The 22,360-nt window shown below is 43.4% G+C and overlaps 1 protein-coding gene across 3 annotated transcripts in view; it reads left to right on the top strand.

Annotated features, from left to right (window-relative positions):
- LOC116036252 (plasma membrane calcium-transporting ATPase 1-like) overlaps positions 1–22,360 on the top strand; it is a 52,902-nt gene that overhangs the window by 30,494 nt on the left and 48 nt on the right. For 2 of the 3 annotated variants that reach the window (XM_031279722.2, XM_031279721.2), the window contains 15 exons: positions 941–967; positions 3,828–3,965; positions 8,217–8,431; positions 8,801–9,043; positions 9,401–9,642; positions 10,057–10,294; positions 11,507–11,686; positions 12,312–12,399; positions 13,538–13,644; positions 14,113–14,304; positions 15,674–15,887; positions 16,740–16,951; positions 17,479–17,586; positions 19,660–19,848; positions 21,443–21,802. In XM_031279722.2, coding sequence (XP_031135582.1) covers positions 941–967; positions 3,828–3,965; positions 8,217–8,431; positions 8,801–9,043; positions 9,401–9,642; positions 10,057–10,294; positions 11,507–11,686; positions 12,312–12,399; positions 13,538–13,644; positions 14,113–14,304; positions 15,674–15,887; positions 16,740–16,951; positions 17,479–17,586; positions 19,660–19,848; positions 21,443–21,802 — 2,753 coding nt within the window. Of the gene's footprint in view, positions 1–940; positions 968–3,827; positions 3,966–8,216; positions 8,432–8,800; positions 9,044–9,400; positions 9,643–10,056; positions 10,295–11,506; positions 11,687–12,311; positions 12,400–13,537; positions 13,645–14,112; positions 14,305–15,673; positions 15,888–16,739; positions 16,952–17,478; positions 17,587–19,659; positions 19,849–21,442 lie in introns of all 3 variants that reach the window. The other variant, XM_036002781.1, reaches the window with a different exon arrangement.

Raw genomic sequence — 22,360 nt, 5'->3', positions numbered from 1 at the left:
GAATGCGGACCAGCTCCGCTGCATATCGGCTCCGTGCTCCGCCGTCCGTCAATACCCACCAGGGCCGGATTTGTTGCGGTAAGGCTGCGGCCATGACTGACGGCTGAAGTCACGAGGACGCACAAGATCTCGCGAATTCAGGTAGAACAGAACCACAAAACCAACAACAGTTTGTTTCCATCCAGAGGAGTAGAGGGGAAACAACTCTGTGCTGTGTTTTCAAGGTGTAGTGCAGGTAAATATGACCTGCCGTGAGCACGGTGTATTTTATTTTGAAAATTAAACGGATGTTTTATTTTGTTTCTGTGCTCGACTTCCTGTCCCGCACTATCTGAATTGTGCTGAATTGCTGCGGAGCTCTCCGGCGTCCGGCAAAAACAGAAGCTCTGCGTATCTGCTCCGGAGGGCTGGGGACCGCCGGAGCTGTGCCGGAGTCGGATCGCAGCCGTTCTGCAGTCAGTGGAAATACACACATTGACTTTAATGGAAACCTAATGACTCCACCGCCGTTCCGGAGCGGATCCGCAGACCTTTCGCAACCGGTGGAAATTGGGGGTCAGCCTCTTTGTAACCGGCAGACTACGCACAACTTTCTCTTCACCTCTCCTGTTCAACTGACTTTAGCAGGTTGGATAACAGACACTCTGCTGTCCTGCTGTTATTACAGACATGTGAACTAACCACAGGCACTTTGCCTTGTTCACGGCGGTGCGTCACTGCAGAATGAATATAGGGGAAACGCTGGATGGGTATTTGGTGTTATTTTTGGCATTCAAATATTATTATTTTTGGCCTGGCGGAGGTTCCCATTGGCCTGGCGGCCTGTATAATTGTACAAAGGGAACACTGATTATGTTTGTTTTTATGTGTGTGGCTTTTTTAATGTTTTGTTCCATATGTATGACTAACTAACTGGCTGTTGAATGTTTTGCCTTTATAGGTAAAAGGGATGACAAAGGAAAGAAAGGTGAGCAGCCCATCACTGCTTCAGTACTGTGAGTTTCCGTATATGACTCGGAGTAGATGTGAAGTCTGGCTGGTTTAGCTGTACTTGTGTCACTGTGGACTGTGGTTCCTGGTTTCCTAGTGGTGGTTTTGAGCTGAAGAAGAGCAGCATTGTAACATTAGTTTTGTCCATTGAGCTGCCATCCTGTTCATGTTTTTATTCATCTGTGTATACAGCATATGTTACTGTGTTCTGTGAGTGAAGGATGGAACCTGTGGAGAAGACAGACTGTCATCATTCAGATAGTGTCGCACAGTCAGAGCTGATTAGTTCTCTCCTAATGCGTGTCGAGGTGTTTCTCTACCCAATTATGTGGTAAGGCCAGCTCCAAATAGTTTAATTAATTCATAAATCTAATCATAAATACAGACTTACTCACACCCATCACACATGAACTATATGCCACAAAATTCCCTTAAAGGGGGAATTTGGGCTAAAAACTACATAACCGGATATGTTCTAGCAGAATTTAGGGCGAAATTAACAACCAAGATTACAGGTTTCCCTGACGTTAGCATGTAGCTACATGTTAGCAGTGTATGTAATGTAAACACTGCAGTAACGTGCCTGGAGCAGATGGCCATATAAAGAAAGTTAGCTTGAGCCGAGAGTAGAAAAAACTGTATACGGTTTAAAATCTGAGGTTTTTTCCTCACAAGGATTACTTTCACATACGTTTACCTCATTATTTTAAGTATAATATATATATATATATATTTGCTTGTCTGAAGGTGTGGCTCTGTGTTGAGTTGGCTGCTTAATGAGGAGACCTTTGTTTAGGTTAGATTGACAAAATTGTACAGTGTATCCTTCATAACAGGACATTTCTATTCAGTACATAAATCAGTACATCATGATCTTCTTTGCTGTTGCTGTCTTTTAAGCCAATACGAGCTGTGCACCATGCAATGCAGGACAATTAGATCAGTCAATCGAAAAACCCATGTTGGTTTATGAGATCCTGCAGGAGATCAGGGGTCTCAGGTGGACCTGGTCCTGGCTCCTTGAGCTCTGTGTGGCCCCACACGGTGCAGTGTATGTACCTGTGGTCTGAGCAGCAGCAGCAGGTGCTCCTGACTCTGTTGATAGTGATTAGGACCAAGAAGATTATCGGCCTTAAGCCCGGCAGCTGCTTTCTTCTCCTGCCTGCTGCTGCTGCTGCCTGTCCACTAATAACCTCATTACTTAGCTGGGATCAGCACGCTCACACACACACACACACACACACACACACACACACACACCTGCAGATACCCTCACTCTCTGTCACAGAGCTACAGTGTCAGTTGATTCTGTTTGTAGGGTGGTTTATTTTTACCATGATGATCCAGTGGGAACAGAGAAAGACGATGTAGTCTGGTTGGATTAGTTTGTTTGTTAGTAGGTTATTTTGGAGGTCTGCTCGGACCTCTATATATAGTACATGAAGGTAACCAACACAGCACTATAAACCCAGACTGGGATTAGACGGACATCCCGTAAATGGTAGTATACTTTAGTGTATGATTTAGTGTTTTTTGGGCTGCCGTAGTTGAAGAGATAGTTGACAGGGTCATTATTTAATGTAACTGCTTAGACACATGCCTTTTATTTGAAATTTGACCGATTTTAATGCTATCAGCTAAACAGTTAAAAACATTATTAAAACATAAATAAAAAATTTAGAATTTGTTTTTGCATTGTAAAAGAAAAATAGGCTATACAATTTATTTCTTAAGTGCTAATTAACTTGGTAGTTCTAACTCTGCACTAGTAAGTTGCATTTAAGCTCTTTTTTTTTCCTGCTAAGTTTGCCTCTACTGGACGGTGCTTACAGCAGAGAGCTACGTCCACGTGACACGTGCCACTATATCGATGAGGATTGGCGGGTTAAACCTGCCTTCCTACACAGAGTATGCTCGGCAGACACACAGCAGGGGATGTGTTGGAGACGAGACAGCTGCGCAAGCGGTTCCAGGAAAGTGACTGCATGTTTCTGCTACAATGCACGGAACATCGTGGCTGCGCGAATAGTAGAAGTCTGCAGCTGTCCGCAGACGCGAAGCGCAGAAAGTACGCCCGAGCGTCCTGGACGGGTGAACAGGAACTCCGTTGCCTGCTTAATGGTTAGCGGTTAATGAGGGTCAGCTATCGGTCAGGGGAAGAAAAAAAAAAGTAAATTAGCATTCATACTTGTTTTACAAGCATACTAGATCATATTTTACTAAGGACCCTCCCCGTTTCCTGGGCAGCAGTCAGCTCCTGTTTCAGTTTGCTGTTGATGCAAATTCAACATTTCCATGTTTATGTGTTGTCTTTCAGTATAATGTACATTTCCACAGAGCAACAGTAATCAGTACAACAGCACAGTCGTGTCATTCTCACCACTTTTCTCTGTTTAACACTAACTCTGCTGTCACTCACGGATTGATTCCAGTCGGTTTTACATTTCCGATTTTACCATCGCTGTTAGGTTACCGTCAATGAAACTCAACTCTTCCTGCAACGGTTTCACATTAAACACCTTTCACATTAAAAGCCTCAAATGGAATAATCCATCCCTTTCCTTGCAGGCTTTTAATTTTGAAATATCTCCAGGAAGTGTTGATTTTATTAACAGCAGTGATTGGGAAAGAAAAAAAAAATAGAATCAATTGTCTGAATTTTTTTTTTACTGGTTATTAAAGACTGAGCCATTATTTGAATACTGGCTTTAATTTAAGAATGTATGGCAGACCATTATAAATAAAATTGACTTGACTTGAAGTGTCAGAAGCAGCAGTTTTGACAGGTTGTGTCTAAACACCTGAATGCTTTACTGACTTCCTGTGTCCTCCTGTAGGGAAAAACAAGGATGGAGCCACGGTGGAGATGCAGCCGCTCAACGCGGACGGAGAACCAAAGAAAAAACTACCAAAGAAGGACAAGTCGGTCCTCCAGGGGAAGCTGACCAAACTGGCTGTGCAGATCGGCAAAGCAGGTACGAGCAGAGACTCAGATGAATGATGAACAGAGTGTTAATTTCACAGTGATGTAGACATCATGCGACTGTTGAACACCACCTCGCTGCTGAGCAGAGTCCACATTTTTCTGTGCTCTTCCACAGTGAAACAATCCACTGGACATTCATTATAAAGGTGAAGCTGCCACATCTGGTGGACGTGACTGATTAGTTGACTCAGAACAGGAACCATCTTGTCCACCTCGTTCAGTCCTTTGTTGTGTTTAGGTCTCCCCGTGGTCTATTACCGCTTACTCCATGATGTGTGCTGAGCTTGTTGGACCCGACATGTGTTTGACGCGTTTGTAAGGATCAGGGCCATTATTTATCAAGCATCTCATAGTAGGACACCAGTCTGTACTTTTCAAAGATGTGCACATTTATTCAGTCCTACTTTCAGGACTAGTAGGAAAGACATTTTATCAACTGAGCTGATATTTATTTCCAGAGGTGTCCTGACTTGTTAAGGCCAGGGCTCCAGACTAACTTTTTTTACTAGGAGCACAGTGGCCCCCAACTGAAAATGTTAGGGGCGCAACCAGCAAATGTAGGGGCACACATCATAAATCAACATGCTAACCAAATTTTCACATTTCTACTAATTTCCACTGTATTACTAATGAATACTTTGATAATAGATGCAGAAATTACAATGTGCTGTCTCAAATTCAGTGTCACATTTTATTGTGCACTTTTGAAGAAGAATAGAATAGAAGGTAAACCGACAGCACCATCGCTGTCATGACAGTACAAATATTAAAATACATACCATATATTCAGAATTAAAGTGCTTAGTAACAAAGTGCTTAGTAACCTTTCGGTCATTTCACAGTTAAAAACAATACTTAACAAATGTATGTAAACATTAGGGCCACTGGCCAATAACATTCCACTAGAACAAGTAGCCCTAAACAACTTGTGCCTTTACTCACTCCCCCTCAGAGCAGATCCTCCTGTGTTCCACTAGGACAGGGCTCATCAACTACATTTTTCCAAGGGCCAGAATTTTTCTAAGCAGACACTCCTGAGGCCGGACTAAAAATACCTAAAACGCCTATTCTTGTTCAATATTTTCACTTTCTAACTGAAGTAATGCTATATTTTTTACATGTATTAGTGTGAGCAAACTCCTTAAAAAAACATGGAAACTCCATAATGATAACTGGCTTTTTAACTAGAAAATGATCTCCGACTAGGAGGCAGTTCACTGAGGACTGATGGTTAAAGTTTTATTATGGAACCGTCGTAGTAGGCAGTGTCCTGATTGCTGGAAAATGCTTGCAGAAAGAAAGGCCTGTTGTCAGGTAAAAATGTCACTGTCAAACGGGCTGAAGCGAAAAGTTGATGTGGAAAACCCAAGCTTTAATGATGAATAGACTGATAAGCAGGCCACGCATTCGTCTTGTATGTCTCGTTGGCAATGAAACGATGCTGTTGCAAAATAATACAACCAGCATGATGCTGTTGTATCAAGAATAAAGAACGCGAAAATAACGAATGCATATTAAGTAGCCACATGCATCTGTTTTGGTCTTAATACATCCATAGATTTAGCGCTCCAGCGGAGAGGATGGTTTGTTCAGCCAGCAGTTTTTAATTAAATTAAAAATAAATTTTAAGATTTGTGGCAAACTAAGATAAACAGTTAGACTACAAACCGACAGCTCTTGTTTTAGCTTGTTTGTAAACAAATTCTATTTGCAGAGTAGAGCTGTGTTTGTGCAGCGCGGTGGACAAGAGTGGACTGTGCAGACGGAGCAGATTAAAATATTTCTTCCTACATGTTTATGCCTGTAGACAGGTGAGTGCATTGATAAGTATTGACTTTTTACTCACGGAGGTTTTATTTTAGCCTACTTACAGTAACGAGCCTAGCGTTAGTTCATCTGCGCCAGCGGTCGTTGGTAATCTTCTCCATATCGTTCCCAGTCAGGTACTGCGTGTTGTAACGCACACACCTCTCAGCTCAGCTGTGTGTGTGGAGCGAGGGCATCGCTTTACAGAATCCGGGCATGTGAATAGAGTTGCAAATACAGGGGGCTAGGTTTGTGCTCTACCTGTGTAATGTAATGTTACCTGCTGTAAATGCTTGAAATGCTAAATACCAGAACGCATTTTTTGCTCTTCACATTTTCTGAATTCATGATTATTCTGCGGGCCAGACCAAAATTTTTGGCGGCCCAAATGTGGCCCGCGGGCCGCCTCTGACTCTGAATCATCATCCGACTGTGACACTAGACTCTGGCACTAGCACACTAGCCGCAGGTCGGAAGAACGAGGCAATAGTTTGCTTGCTCATTGTTCAGACGCACATAGGTTTTTTTTTTTGTTTTTTTTATTTATCTTTTATTGGAAAAGCATATTGAATTTTACAATTGTATGACATATTAAGTATATTACATTGCTTTACCGTTTTAAATTTTTAATACAAGAACAACAGAACTCGAGTGCGGGTGGTGGGGGAGCCAATTTTCTTCCATATTATTTAAGTTAGTGGTATTCATTTAAAATTGAAAATCTGTGCAAAATTAGTAAGAGGCAGCAGTATCTACACAAAGTCTGATCTAATCGGCTTAACATATTCCGTCCACTTGGACCATATCTTATAGAAAGTGTCCCTCTGCAATTTGAGTGACGCACATAGGTTTTGATATCTGTCTCCTTCCCACAGACGTTTACGCTTGCTCGATTATCTCTAGGACCCTCCCCCTCCACACATTAGCCACTTACAGTGGCCATTGCCTATCCTTCTCGCACTCATCAGCCTGCCACAGATTCCGGATTCATTGACGCACCTCTTCCACGCTAAACGTGTTAAAAAAAAATAAAGGGGGGCAAATTTACTGGTCGCACACTCTCAAATTTTGGTCGCAAAATGCGACCATTTAGTCACAGTCTGGAGCCCTGAAGTCCGGTTCGGACCAGAGATTCAGAACAAGACAAAACCGTTTTATAACACTGCAGGGAGAAGTTGCAGTGGTCTGAACTGGCCCGCCTCAGCTCAACTCAGCCTAGCTGATGGCGTCGCCTGCGACTCAGCTTTTCAAGTGGCTGGTTTTCAGAACGTAAGGGATGTCACATGTTTCAACAGCCAATAGCGAAGGCAGCTGGTCAAGTCAGTTACACGCTGTCAGCTGGTGGCAAGAGTGGCCACCAGTTGAAAAATGGCAAGAGTTTTGGTCCGAGCCTCGACGACTGCCTGCAAGCACAGTGTATGGTTGAGCGAGCTAGAGATTGACTGAATAGAGGGAGCGGCGTTAGAACAAACCAGTAAATCAGAAAAATAAAAGGCTTTTCGACATTTCATCACTACTACATTCAACTGTCGCATGTATCTCACTATCTCTATCCACATTCATATTTTAAGACGCTACAAATGATAAATCCAGCTACAAAAAAGCCTGAAAGTCGGAAGTACAAAGAGTCGTTGCTATGGAAAAGATACACCATCTCATCTAGTCACATTGGTGTAAAGTGGCAGGTTTTAGAACGTTGCAGGTTGGCAAGTAGTTGCAAGTTTTAACTCTTCTCGTCACAAATCTTTGTTCTGAACTGGGCTTTAGGAGTTGATAAAATTAGCTTATCAAAAGATACAGTTTTGACTGCTTTTTGGCAGAAGTTCAAGGGGGAATTTGTCCTGGGCATATTGCTACAATCTGTTGCTTCAAACTACCACAAGGCATCATGATTGCTACTTTGTGAGAGTGTGGTCAAACAGTGACGTCCCTCTCCCTCCCAAGTGTTGTCCTTCTCCTGTATGAAAGTCGGTGTAGAACGCTTCAACAATAACTCAGTCCTACTTAGAGGTAAGACCTTAACTTGGAGTTTAAAACACGCCCAGAACACTCTTCACTGCTCCTTACTGTACACAACATGTGTAACAGAGCAAATTGCAATAAATACACCAGCATTTTTTGCACATAGAAGTTAAATTCTTACAGCCACTTTTTAAGATGTAGTATTGTCTGTACTGTCATGTGTCCTTCCTTCATGTCCTAAGATGTTTGATGTGGATTTTATGTTGATTCTTAGAATGGTTTCTCTGTTACATGTTTGTGTTGTGACGCAACCGACTGTAGCACAATGCCCAAGACAAATTTCCTCTTGGGGACAATAAAGTGTATTCTATTCTATTCTATTCTATGATCAGGTCTATAGCTGAACTAAACTTACTATGTCTCTGTCTGTGTCTCTCTCTTGCTCGGTCTCTCTGTGTCTGTCTGTCTTCAGGTCTGTTCATGTCATCTCTCACTGTCCTCATCCTCATCACTCGCTTCCTAATCGATACCTTCGTGATTCAGGGGGTCGACTTCACCAACGAGTGTCTGCCCGTCTACGTGCAATTCTTTGTCAAGTTCTTCATCATCGGTGTGACCGTGCTGGTTGTGGCTGTGCCTGAAGGTCTCCCTCTGGCCGTCACCATCTCCCTGGCCTATTCAGTCAAGGTCTGTTTGGATATACAGCATTACATAGCCACTCTGAACGTATGCAGTCTGTCTGCAGCGTGCCAGCCTGAAAACATTCAGTCAGATGTTCTTTTCTTGATCCTATTTTAGGTTTGGGACATTAGGTTAGTGTTATCGAAACTGACATTGGTTTTACGTCTCATATGATAGGTCAAATAACAGTTCTAATGTCTTTTTTAATATAATTTTTTTCACCCCCTTGGTTAGAGCAGTGACCCCCTCAGAAAAGTACTAATGGACCCATTTGACCCCCTCCAGACAATCATGGAGCAAACGCTGTTCATTCTTTTAGTAAATTTCCAAAAAAGCGCTCAGACTCAGGTAATGCTACTTGCCTTTTTTTTTCAGAAAATGATGAAGGACAACAACCTGGTCCGCCACCTGGACGCATGTGAGACGATGGGCAATGCCACGGCCATCTGCTCCGACAAGACGGGCACGCTCACTATGAACCGCATGACAGTGGTGCAGACCTACATCGCAAGTCGCTACTACAAAAAGTTGCCAGAGCCGGACCTGATCCCTGCCATGGTCCTGGACCTGCTAGTCCAGGGCATCGGAGTCAACTGCGCCTACACCAGCAAGATTATGGTGAGCTGTAAAAATAGCCGTCCATTCAGAGAGCTCTGTGAGTTAAGCATTTGGCTGAGAGAGCCGGTTGGTTTGGAGGGCTGTCACAGGAGCTCAGGACTCATCTGATCATTGCCTCCTGGATCCACAACACAGATCACAGCACATACATGATACCAATCAGAGTTTCCTCTCCTCTCATACGGGTGTATTCGACTAAGAATTTCTTTAGTCGAGGAGAACCCTAGTTAGATTAATGTTATTGTCCTGTGCTGCTGCATTTGCGAGTTTAATCCCCACACCTGATTTGCTGATTTGTCATTAAAATCTAAAACTTGTGCTGTGAATTAACATCCTGTCTGCTGCTGCTTTCTGCAGCCGCCAGAGAAGGAGGGCGGGCTGGCTCGCCAGGTGGGAAACAAGACTGAATGTGCCTTACTGGGATTCTCCCTCGACCTGCGCCGAGACTACCAGACCATCCGCAACGAAATACCAGAAGAGAGACTGTTCAAGGTCTACACCTTCAACTCTGTGAGGAAGTCCATGAGCACGGTGCTAAAGAACCCCGATGGTAGCTACCGAATGTACAGCAAGGGGGCTTCTGAGATCCTGCTCAGGAAGTAGGTTCACTGCTGCTGGGCACACAGCTCTGTGCTCAGTTAGATGATGATTAAATGACCCTTTTCCCCTCTTACCCGCCCCGAGCACCAAACCTGGGGGGGGATAGGGCCTTTTCCGTTGCTGCCCCCTCCCTCTGGATCTCTCTCCCCCAACACGTCAGACTTTCCACATCACTTGCTAACTTCAAAACCCATCTGTTTAAAGCTGCTTTTAACCTGTAACCAACTTAGCTGTTTCCATTTGTTTCTATGCTGTTTTGCTGCACCTTTTTAATATTTATCTCTAGTTATTATTGTTTTTATACTGATCTTGTTGTTGTTTTTCTTTGTTTTTACCTTGTAAAGTGCCTTTGTGTACCTTTTTTTTTAACGCGCTATATAAAATAAATGTATTATTGTTTTCTGTGGTTCCAGGTGCTCTAAGATCGTGATGGGGCCCGGCAAAGCCAAAAGCTTCAAACCTCGGGACCGAGATGACCTGGTGAGGAAGGTGATTGAGCCGATGGCGTCGGAGGGCCTAAGAACCATCTGCCTGGCCTACAGAGACTTCCCCGCCGCTGACGGAGAGCCTGACTGGGATGATGAGGCCCACATCCTCACCAACCTCACCTGCATCAGCGTGGTCGGCATCGAGGATCCCGTACGACCTGAGGTACATCAGACCTCTCTTTACAAAGGGACACACGGAGGCAACCAGCCAATCAGAGTAAAAATACACAGATTAGGCAATGGCCACACAGATTCACTACTCACAGAGCATCTGAAGAGGAGCTCCCTGAAACACTATCTTCTGTTCTTAATTTTTAAGACTCTTCCGTGTTTGATCTAAAAGTACTTCATGAGGCTTTTGAACATGTGAAATCCTGGCCTGCATTTTATTTAAGCGTCCTAAATTAAAGGAATCAGTCTGACAGTCTGAGATGGAGGTCAGACAGAGACGTTCTGTTGGAGGAGAGATGTTTTAGGAACGCTTAAAGGACAATTCCGGCGCAAAATGAACCTAGGGGTTAATAACACATGTGTACCGAGTCGACCATTCTCTGGGACATGTTTTCATGCTAATCGAATGCGTCTCTAGCTTGAAACAAGCTACCGCAAACCAGTGATTAGCTTCTAACGCTAGCCTTCAGGGCAGAGGGTAAATCGCTATTTCTACACCACTAACAAGGCTCAAAATAGCACCACACTTCCACTGTAGCATAATGAGGGTCCCTACGTGTAAACAGAAGCATTGAGAACTTTGTAAGTGTACAGACAGTTTATTAAAAAGATAGTTTTATAAAGACTGTACCGTTCATGTATACATGCGGGTGCCATCTTGGGAAAACATTAGTCATTAGTTGAACGACGGACGCCGTGTAACCAGTAACCAGTAACCAGCTCAAGCACGGTGTTCGTGGTTCGACTGGTCATGACTGTTTTTCCAAGATGGCGCCTGCCTGTATATGTGAACGGTACTGTCTTTTTAATCTATCGTTTTAATAAACTGTCTGTACACTTACAAAGTTCTCAATGCTTCTATTTGTACATGTACGTGTATGGACCGTCATTATGCTAACGTGGAAATGTGGTGCTATTTTGAGCCTTGTTAGTGGTATAGAAATAAAGATTTCTTTTTACTTTACCCTCTGCCCCGAAGGCTAGCGTTATAAGCTAATCACCGGTTTGTGCTAACTTGTTTCAAGCTAGAGACACATTCAATTAGCATGAAAACATGTCCCAGAGAACGATCGACTCGGTACATGTGTTATTAACCTCTAGGTTCATTTTGCACCGTAATTGTCCTTTAATGAAATGTGAGAATATTAAAAGATACTATTCTGACAAATAATGTTACATTTTTTTCTTTTGATGTTCTCATCAGGTACCGGAAGCCATCAGAAAGTGCCAGCGGGCCGGGATCACTGTCCGCATGGTGACCGGAGACAACATCAATACGGCCCGGGCCATCGCTATCAAATGTGGCATCCTGCAACCTGGAGACGACTTCCTGTGTATGGAGGGCAAAGAGTTCAACCGGCGGATCCGCAACGAGCTGGGAGAGGTCAGACAAACGCAGAACGGACCAGAAGACAGCAGTGTCTGTTTTTAACAATCTACTCTGAATCTAGCACTCTAGATTTAATGTCCCCATGACATTTCGTCTAGCTCCACCTTCAGGTCAACTTTAACAATTTTAGCTCCTACTGGCAAGACTTTAATACAAGTCCAATCATCAGGATGTAGTTGGTTCATATTGTGGCTGTAATAAACACTGCAGCCTCTTTTTTAGCTGTTTAATAAAAGTGAGTTATTTTCCCTGGCAGAAAAATTCAGAAGGGTCTTAGTAAAAAATAGATGATTTTGTGTAGCAGACTTTTTTATTTTCTTATTTCCTGCCCCAAGAAAATAATAAGACCTAACAGGCTCAACTCACACAGAAACTTTGAAGACTGGGTGCGGGATCCTCAATGTGGATAATAATATATAAAGGTGATTTGGACAATTTTTGACTTATTTCCTGCCCTGGAAATGTTCTCGCAGCCCCTTTGATTCTCTTATGAGCCCTTGTAGGGGCACCCACCACTGCTTTAGGGGACACTAGCCGCAGTTTAGTCTGCTAAACTGATTTAAATGAATGTTTTGCAACTAATACTTCATATTTACGTCTTCTCTCTCTTTCTGTGCAGATTGAGCAGGAGCGTATTGATAAGATTTGGCCGAAGCTGAGAGTCCTCGCCAGATCATCTCCAACGGACAAACACACTCTGGTCAAAGGTTAGAAACACACTAACCAGGGGGAGACAGACAGACAGACGTAGGGGTTAAACAGGCTGGGGACTAAGACAGGTAAGACATAGGAAAGATGTATTTTGTAAAGCACAATTTGTACATTTAAAGTGCTTTACTTGCATGTAAACATCCATGATTAGAAGACACAATTAAGAGGGAGTAAAAGAAAATGTGATCATATATAGAAATTCAGAGGCAACCCTGATATAAAATCAAAATAAAGACATAAAAACTAGGGGTGACCCCAAATATTCGACTTGCAACCACTTGCCAGTCTATAACATTCTGAAATCTGCCAGTTTACACCAATGCAATAAGACGAGACGGTGTATCATCTTCATAGCAACAACTCTTTGTACTTCTGTTATAACTTCCGACTTTCAGGCTTTTTTTGTAGTTGGATATATCATTTGTTGCGTCTAAATATGAATGTGGATAACATGATGGTGTAATGTAGTGTGATAGTGAGATACTTCCTACAGCTGCATTTCTAGTTGAGATGACACAGAGAACATGTTTTATTTCTCTGATTCACTGCTTTGTTCTAACAACACTTCAGTCACTCTCTAATAGTCTATCCTCGACGTTCTACTTCTGGGATTGCTCCGTTGCTGCAGGAAATTAAGCCAGATGCATGTATTTTTGCTGATGTCCGTTACCTTCCGCTTTCTTTGTGTTGGAATTTTAAACTCTGGTGGATTTCTGAGGACTATGGTTAACTGCTCCTCAGATCTCTGCAGGGTAAATCCAGACAGCTAGCTAGACTATCTGTCCAATCTGAGTTTTCTGTTGCACGACTAAAACTACTTTTGAACGTACACATGTTCCACCAAAACAAGTTCCTTCCACGAGGCTATTTTGTAGCGGCACCGTCCGGAGCTTAGCGCCTCCCATGACGATTGTGATTGGTTTCAAAGAAAGTCGACGATAGGCAAGACTTCACAATTATGATTCGACTATGAAAATTCTTAGTCAGCGACACCCTTAATAAAAACAAAATAAAAGAGATAAAACACAGTGGGGAGAAAAAAAGCTTGTATTAAAGGCGGTCAGAGTTCGGACTCATCTTCATCCTCATCTGGTCCATAAGTGTGTCTCCGCTGTGTGTCTGTCGTCATTTCAGGTATCATTGACAGCACTGTGCTGGAGAAGAGGCAGGTTGTCGCGGTAACTGGAGACGGAACCAACGACGGCCCCGCCCTCAAGAAAGCGGACGTTGGCTTCGCCATGGTAAAAGATTGTCACTCATGACATCAAACTGCTGCTTCTAGCTAACTTTGTAACATTTATGACTTCATTCATAAAACAGAAAATAAAGTTATCGGTGCATTAATAATGATGGAATTTTTAGTTAGCAATTTCTGCGTTTTCAAGGTAAAAGAAAAGAAACAAAACTAATGTCCAGATGATTGTTGAATTTCCTGTTGTCCTCTGCTGTGGCCCCGCCCCGTCAGGTTATTTAAGCGTTTTTGATGTTTCTGTCATGTTCTGATCCAGAGCAACCAGGAGGTTAAAGGACTGTCAAAACATGTGTGGATCCACTGATAGTCAGCTGATCCACACAGATAGATGTCGGACAGAGCTAACCTATATGAGGAGTCCTGAACCCCTTATGGACCAGCCCTGGTCTAAACCCTGGCTCGCAGCTAGGTTCAGTGCAAGGTTTCTGTAAGCTAACCTGCATGCTGTGTTCTGCAGGGCATTGCCGGGACGGACGTGGCGAAGGAGGCGTCTGACATCATCCTGACAGACGATAACTTCAGCAGCATCGTGAAGGCCGTGATGTGGGGCAGGAACGTCTACGACAGCATCTCCAAGTTCCTGCAGTTCCAGCTCACCGTCAACGTGGTCGCCGTCATCGTGGCCTTCACCGGAGCCTGCATCACACAGGTCAGAGCCACCGGACGCCGCCGCTGCTGCCTACATTAGGGGTGGACAAAATAACAGTGGCTTAACAGTCTAGTCCAGTCCAACTGACAGCTGTTGATAAATCCATTTTAACAAAAATAAATTCTCACATTACACATTACGGTACAAATCTAAATTTTTTTATTTGTCAGCTCCTTTTAAACTTATGTGACGCACACTGTAGTCAAAATACAACAACACATAAACGTGTGCGTAACAAAGTGTTTTTCCTGCATGCTTCTGCTTATCGCCTCATCGACACTGATGAGATTTACTCCTTAAGTATTAAAATGTGGTATTGAAAGACAAGACATTTTCGATACTCGATACTATTGAGGCAATTGGGAATGTGCCTAAAAGTTCGGTACCCAGCCCTACTCCGGACAATGTCCGACAGATCAGGTGCGGACAGTGTCCGAAGTTGCCCTTTCTCACACGTTGCACACAAGGCAAAGAGTGTCCTTCTCGGATGCTGTCTCACATACTGGAAATACTACATTTTGGCAATTCTCTAAATTGATACGGTAGAAATGCTTAATTCTGAGTCTGTATGTAGTCCGAGATAGCCTAAACTCAAACATACTGTATCATTCATTGTCAGAAATGATGGAGAAATGTGTTTTACAGCACCTTGACTATTTAGAAATGTAGCTAATCAAGGTGCACAAATGTGAGACAATTTTGTTGATTCTCCAAATTGATACAGTAGAAATGCTTGATTTTAAATCTCTATATGGTCTGAGTTGTCCTTAATTTAGTAATAGTCAGGATTTTTTTTTCCAGCCACCCAAAATCAAAGAATAAAGTAATATCTGTGATAGTTGATTTTTATTATAATTTATACAGGACAGAGGTAACATGTTTTATACTTCTTGTGGATAAAATCCAATTAATATTTTTCCTTATATGTACAGAATTGTGTGTATATTTTTGTTAACACCTTATTTTGAAAAGCAGTTGCCGTCACATCATGTGTATCCTGGGCTGTTTCAATGCATTTACTATAAAGGTTAGCATACAGGGGTCTCTCCAAGAAATGACCCATGAGCTACACCAGACTGAGAAAATGTCTTTTAAATTAGAAATCTCTTTTTTTCCCTCCTTTTCAACACAACAGAAAGCATATAAAATGACATACAATCAGTATTACCTCTAAAATCAAATACTGTCAATAAGAAAACTTGACTCTAGAGGCTTGTCAAAGACTAAATTTTGACGATAATATTTAGTTATTTAGTTAGTTTTAAAATGACGTGAAAAAGTTCTGAAGCTCCAGATAGATGGTTTCTCTGCTGACAGACACTGACAGCAGGTGTGTGTGTCTGTGTCTTCTGTCTGTGTGTGTTTCCAGGACTCTCCTCTGAAAGCTGTGCAGATGTTGTGGGTCAACCTCATCATGGACACCTTCGCTTCACTGGCTCTCGCCACCGAGCCGCCCACCGAGGCGCTGCTGCTCAGGAGCCCGTATGGCCGCAACAAGCCGCTCATTTCCCGCACCATGATGAAGAACATCCTGGGACACGCCGTCTACCAGTTGACTGTTATCTTCACCCTGCTCTTCGTAGGTCAGTGAATGCACCACAGCTTCCCCTAACTTGTGAAAAAGTCCAAAAATATCCTGACTACGAAGCACTTGAAATAATCATTAACTCATTATTAGTGTGTAAATTAATGGAATTTTGATCATAAAGCATGGAGAGAGCTACAACGATGAATCGATTGTCAACTATTAACTTAATCGCCAACTATTTTGATAATCAATGTAAGAAAAGTAAAAATTCTCTGATTGCAGCTTCTTAAATGTGAATATTTTCTAGTTTCTCAATCATCAGAATCAGAATACTTTTAATTTGCAGTTGCTTCCAGTCAGATTCAAGGTAAAAAATAAGAGTAAGAAAAAAGCTAGTCAGTAAGTGTATAAAAGTAACAAAGCTACACTGCAACAAATAAAAAAAAAAAAAAAGTTAAGTAGAAGTAAAGTGACATTAGGTTAAAATATGAGATTGGGTTAAAAGATTGTTGCTAAAAGAATCGATTGTACAAATGTTATTTTAGTGCTGTGTCAACATCAATAAAGTACAGTGTGAATATAAGTAGCAGCAGTGAATAAATAACAGATATTGCACATGTAACTGATAAATTATTGCACCGGGTACTTATTGTACATAATGGTTTTCTTCACAAATCTGTGTCCGTAAACTGAATATCTTTTGAGTTGTGGACAAAACAAGACATTTGAGGATGACGTCTTGGGGCTTTGGGAAAAACTGATCGACATTTATTCACCATTTTCGGACATTTTATAGAGCCAACAACTAACCCATTTATCAAGAAAATAATCAAATTGTCCGTTGCAGCCCCAGTGAAGAGATGTAGTTGATTTCTTCCCCTGCTCTCTTCGACTCTCCCTCTCGCAGGCGAGAAGTTGTTTAACCTCGACAGTGGCAGGAACGCCCCGCTCCACGCCCCGTCCTCGGAGCACTACACCATCGTGTTCAACACATTTGTCCTGATGCAGATCTTTAACGAGCTCAACGCCCGCAAGATTCACGGCGAGAGGAATGTCTTCGAGGGCATCTTCAACAACCCCATCTTCTGCTCCATCGTCCTGGGAACCTTCATCATACAGGTAACCTGTGAGGGGCCGAGGCAGTCGCTTCACCGGGTCGTACGAATACGAAAAAACTTTATTGTCCACAGATGTGAAAGATTTTCTTCGGTTTCACCAAGAATACAACAGAGACAGGACATTACAAGCAGTACATAGCCAAGACGGCAAGACGGACAAAACAGACAATACATTTCATAAAAAGTGACTTTACAAAGGTTACATTTACAAAAGTAAATACATAGATAAATATAGCATACTAAAAATGCATTCTGTGCATAAAACCTGCAACACTGAAGTCTGCCTCGCCCTACATTCCATTTTTAAGTACGGTTCCCAGTGTTATTTAGCACCTTCACAGCATTGGGGATGAAGGATTTTATAAACATGTTTCTATTTGCTGTTGGTACTCTAAAACGCCTCCCTCAGGGTAGGAGTTCAAATTTGCTGTGTAACGGATGGGAGGGTCACTAATCATTTACAGTGGAAAAGGGGGGTAAAAGAGTCCCTGTATGATGTCGTCTCTCTCTCTCTCTTTCCCCCTGCAGGTCGTCATCGTGCAGTTGGGTGGTAAACCGTTCAGCTGTGTGCGGCTGAGCCTCGATCAGTGGCTGTGGTGCGTCTTCCTGGGTCTGGGCAGCCTCCTGTGGGGACAGGTGAGACACCGTATACCGTTATAGACAGGAAATGATGGGAGGTGGGGGTGACCTACTTCAGAGGTTACTAGCCAGACTTGAACTGGGGATGTTGTGATTCAATAGTCTCGCATTGCCAGACTTTACTCCACAGCGCTGTGGCTACACCACAAATGTATTGTGGGATAGGAGAAAAAAACCCGCTTTGGGTTGTTTGCATTTCTTTAAACCAAATCACAATCGTCCTGGGCAGCGCTAACCTCTGGACGCAGCGACGGTGGCTGTTTTTGTGGAACATTTTCACCCCGCAAAAGAAAACGCCACGTACAATATGAAATGAAGTTAACTGTTCACACAATACAGTAACGTGAGCAATTAAAATTAGCTGATACATGGTTAAACCTCATTAGCTCTTACCATCGCTGTGTGTACTTTGTCCGCAGCAATCCCACCAATCAGTCCCAAAACGTCCCAGTTAGAGAGGAGATGCCGTGAACATATTCTTTGTTAATCTTGACAATCATTCCCTGCCTTGTTGCACAATCCAAATTTACTTCAAAACTTGCCGTTTTGAGCGTGTAGCTAGCTCAAAGTTTGTTGTTATTTACCGCGGTGAAGGGATTTTGAGAACAGAAACACACAGAGGGCCCAATTTTACCACAAGTAGCTTTATGGGCGGATCTTGAGCGCTGTTGCTAATATACCGGCGGGATATGATTCTTGTGCCCGACGCAAATCTAAAATGGGTTGGTCTGAAGTAGCTACATTACTCATAGGTGTGGTTTGGGCGTAACATGCAGTAAACCAATCAGAGCGTTATCTCACATTCCCTTTAAGAGCAGGCGCGCTTGTTCCATGGCGGATTGCTGTTATAATGGCGGTTTTGCTAGGCGCGCGCTCTTAATACCTCCATGGGTGCACACCAGGAGCGGTTCACAGCCGAGGAGACCGACATTTGCTATTGGTTTTTCTTTTTGACAAAATGTAAATAAAGAAATGTCACAGAAACATACTTCTGATGTGTTGGGCTCACTCTCACTGAATCGTGAGGTTATGAATGCATGGTGATATTTTTGCAATGTAGTCTAACATTAGACCGAGATTACCTCACTATAGACGATGCAGCTCTTCTGCCTCTCCTCTCCCGTGCTGCTGCTGGGACATTTGGGTTAAGTGGCATCGGCACATGCAGTTCAACATCACATCTCCTTAAGTCCTCTAATATTTCCTCATTTATGTCATCAACACATCCATGATTCGTGGAAATGTGTAAAACACGGTCATATTTTTCCTTGTATTTATGTATGGTTTGCAAAAATGGGAACTGCTGTGTCCGTGAGATGAGAGAAGCAAAGTGTATGCGCGGTGTGCACACTCTACATTACGGCCAAGCATGCGCCCTTAAAATAGCATCTGAATAACGCACCACTAACTTTAGACTAGGTTTTTCCTGGTCTGTGGTGGAATTGTTTTCTGAAACTGGAAAATAGCACTAGGGAACGTTTGCGCCGGAACACGCCGCCTCTTTTTGCTGAACCGCCCCCGGGAGCACAAGTTCATTCCCTAATTTACCGACGTGAGTCTGTGGAGGGAAAAGTCCGCTGTGCGTCAGGTGCAAAATAGGAATGATACATGCGTCGGTGTACAAAGTCAATTGTGCTGGGTGCAAGATAGGGCCCAGAGAGCGGAAGGTGAGGGATAAAGCCTGTTGGTCCAGACTATTTCCACAACAGTTGGTTTTGAACTAAAGATCTGTCAATGCAACTCAACACTTCTCTAAAGGTTTCACCCAAAAAGCCTTCCAACAGCTGGATGAGCTTAATTCCACTGAAAAGGGACTTAAAGAAAAAAAAACTAGGAGTGAGGGGAGAGAGTTTACATCAACAGTGAATTAAAACAGGACGCTCTTAGTAAAATATGATCAAATATATCGATAAAACGGGGGACACAAACATAAATAACGACCTGGATCTCTTTGTAGCTGACCATCATTATTAGACAGTAGAAGCTGTCAGTAACATGTTGAGGGAACAGGAAGTGCCGCTGTTGTGTGTGTGACTGGGGTGTAATGTTTGTGTCGGCCCCCCCTCTCAGCTGGTGTCCAGCGTCCCCACACGCTGGCTGCGGTTCCTGAAGACGGCTGGTCACGGCACGCAGCAGGAGGAGATCCCCGAGGCGGAGATGGAGGAGATGGAGGACCAGGACGAGATCGACCACGCTGAGATGGAGCTGAAGAGGGGCCAGGTGCTCTGGTGCCGCGGCCTCAACCGCATCTCCACGCAGGTACGGTTCCTCCTCCAAAAGGAAATGTGCCCACTCTGACGAAGAGATTCAGGAAGTGCGACTGACAAAACAACATACATCATGACAAGCAGCTTAAGCCTCCAAAATCTTTCCGCATAGACATCCCTTTTACATAAATCTTTTCAAATGTTTGTTTCTTAGTCCAAACAAAAGTGAACAGGAAGTTTAAAAAAAGTACTCCACTGGATTAACTGCTGTAGCCAATGGCAGAGGGATCTTCTTCTAACCAAACAGCTGCCTGTTTGTCTGCACAGTGCAGTTTGTTTCTATCTGTAAAGCAGAGGGTTTGTTTATTTTATAATCTTTTATGGAAATTTAAGAGAACTATCTGCAGTGGCTGGTTATCCGGTGGTCTGTGAGGAGGACCAACGTCAGTCAATTTCACAGATGAGGAGCTGAATCAACGGAAGGGGAAAAAGAATGGACTTTCTTACTTCTTACTAGGGCTGGGTATCGGTTGAAAAAACAATAGCCTTTTATTTCCAGGGCCAAATTGAACACACTATTCCAAATCTAGTGTTGAAACTTTTGTTAAAACATTTTGCATACATACTCGACTTGTTATGAGTTTCACATTAAGCAGAAAGTCAGCGGACACTGAGTGGAAGTATCGGACATGGCACACGTTGTCACACACGCTGTTGAATGGCAGCGGTATTTGCTAGCCTACTTGATATGCAAGATTTGCGATTGGCATTAAATTACTATCATCTGTGATGTCCACCACCACACTGGCAGGGCTGGGACTCTCTTCAAATTGTCCGGCGAGGCCGACACTGGCTACTGCTGTTGAAGTGCTTGGCCTTGCGTCACGTAGGTTATCAAACACGGTGCATTGTTCAGCTTTAAAATAAACTCCATGTGTCGCCAGATGTTTCATCATATTCGACGTGTTAAGGCATCTGTTGCATCCTTAGACGTGAAATGCAGCCTTCGGCATCTTCATTGATCCTCTCGCTATCAGTTCTGAGTAACAAGTGTGCTGAGTAGCGGCACTGACGTCACACAAGTTGACGCCGGAACACCAGGGAGCGGTAAAAAAAAATGTTTTCGTTCTCATTCGGTCTCGTCACTACCGTTTACGTCGGAACCGGTTCCCTATTGGCACTGTGTTTCAGTACCCAACCCAACTTCTTACTCTTACTTTCATGAAGCGTTTAGCATGGACCAAGGAACAACCCATTACATTTGGGAGTGGATCCCTGTCACAGGCGGAAATGAGTTCCCGACTGGGAAAAATTCACACTGCATTAACATTGTGAGATAAGATGTATTTGGCGGAGGTCTGCGCTCTCAGAGTGCTCTTCTAGTTGTAATATGTGTTTCCCTCTGATCAGGGAGGCTAATTTCTGTTGACTTAAGTTTGGACTCAAGAGACAAATGTGTGAAATGATTTCAGTCAAACTGAAGTTTATTTGGAAGGCTTTGAGGGGCATTTTGCTCTGATATAAGTTTGTATCAGAGCAAGCTGTTATTATGATCCAGAATGGACACCGTTGAGAATAAGACACATAGAACAATCCTTCCACACATTAAACTCTGAGCTGACTGTTTTTTTTCCCTCGTCTTTCAGATCCGTGTGGTGAACGCCTTCAGAGACAGCGTGTCTCCCTACGAAGGTCTGGAGACGCCCGAGTCTCGCAGCTCCATCCACAGCTTCATGAGCCACCCTGAGTTCCGCATGGAGGACTCGGTGAACCACATCCCCCTGATCGACGAGGCCGAGTGCGAGGACGACCCTCCCGTCAAACGGAACTCCATGGTCCTCCCGCCGCCACTGACCGGACTGTCCACCCTGCCGCCTCCCTCGCCCAACCAGAACAACAACGCCGCGGAGCACATCGCCCCGCTGCCCGGCATGATCGCGCCCAACTCAGCGGGGCTGTCGCCGTGTCCAGGGAGCCCGATGCACAGCCTGGAGACGTCACTCTGAAGCCCCCCGCCCAGACCTGACCACTTCCTGTTACCACGGTCTGTTCGTACTGGGTTTTTATGGCGAGAGTCAACTGAGATATTCTGAGATAATTTAAAAAAAACTTTTTTTTTAAATGGACTCTTCTGATTGGTTCTCGTCAGATCACCTGCTGTGTTTTTTTTTTTTTTTTTTAGAATCCAGGAAGCAGAAATGTGTCCAGATGTGTTTGTGCTTGTGTGCCGAGCGGCAGCGGCACGTTCACACAGACTGACGTTTCCTTCTTTACGTTAATAGACATGAACTCTGCATTTGTTGTTTAGGAGAAGAGTGTTTGTGAGGTGATCGATCAGTTATCAGTTTCTGATCTGTAAATATATTGATGTTGGTGTTCAGACGTAGTCTCAGCTGATGTGAGCTGACGGTGAGGCGGTCGGGTTAGTTTTGTGTCGAGGTTTAAGACTGAAATGTTTAGAGTCGGTCGGGGTGTTCCTACAGAGATGTGTGTGTGTAGCCAGAAAAGTTTTGAGTAAATGTCATTGGATTTTATTCTAGCATTTTTGCAAAGATGTTTTAGGT

Source organism: Sander lucioperca, chromosome 7, assembly GCF_008315115.2.
Source record: "Sander lucioperca isolate FBNREF2018 chromosome 7, SLUC_FBN_1.2, whole genome shotgun sequence".
NCBI classification, from domain to species: domain Eukaryota; kingdom Metazoa; phylum Chordata; class Actinopteri; order Perciformes; family Percidae; genus Sander; species Sander lucioperca.
The sequence above is the reverse complement of the archived record's forward strand: the minus strand, read 5'-3'. Positions and strand labels throughout refer to the sequence as shown.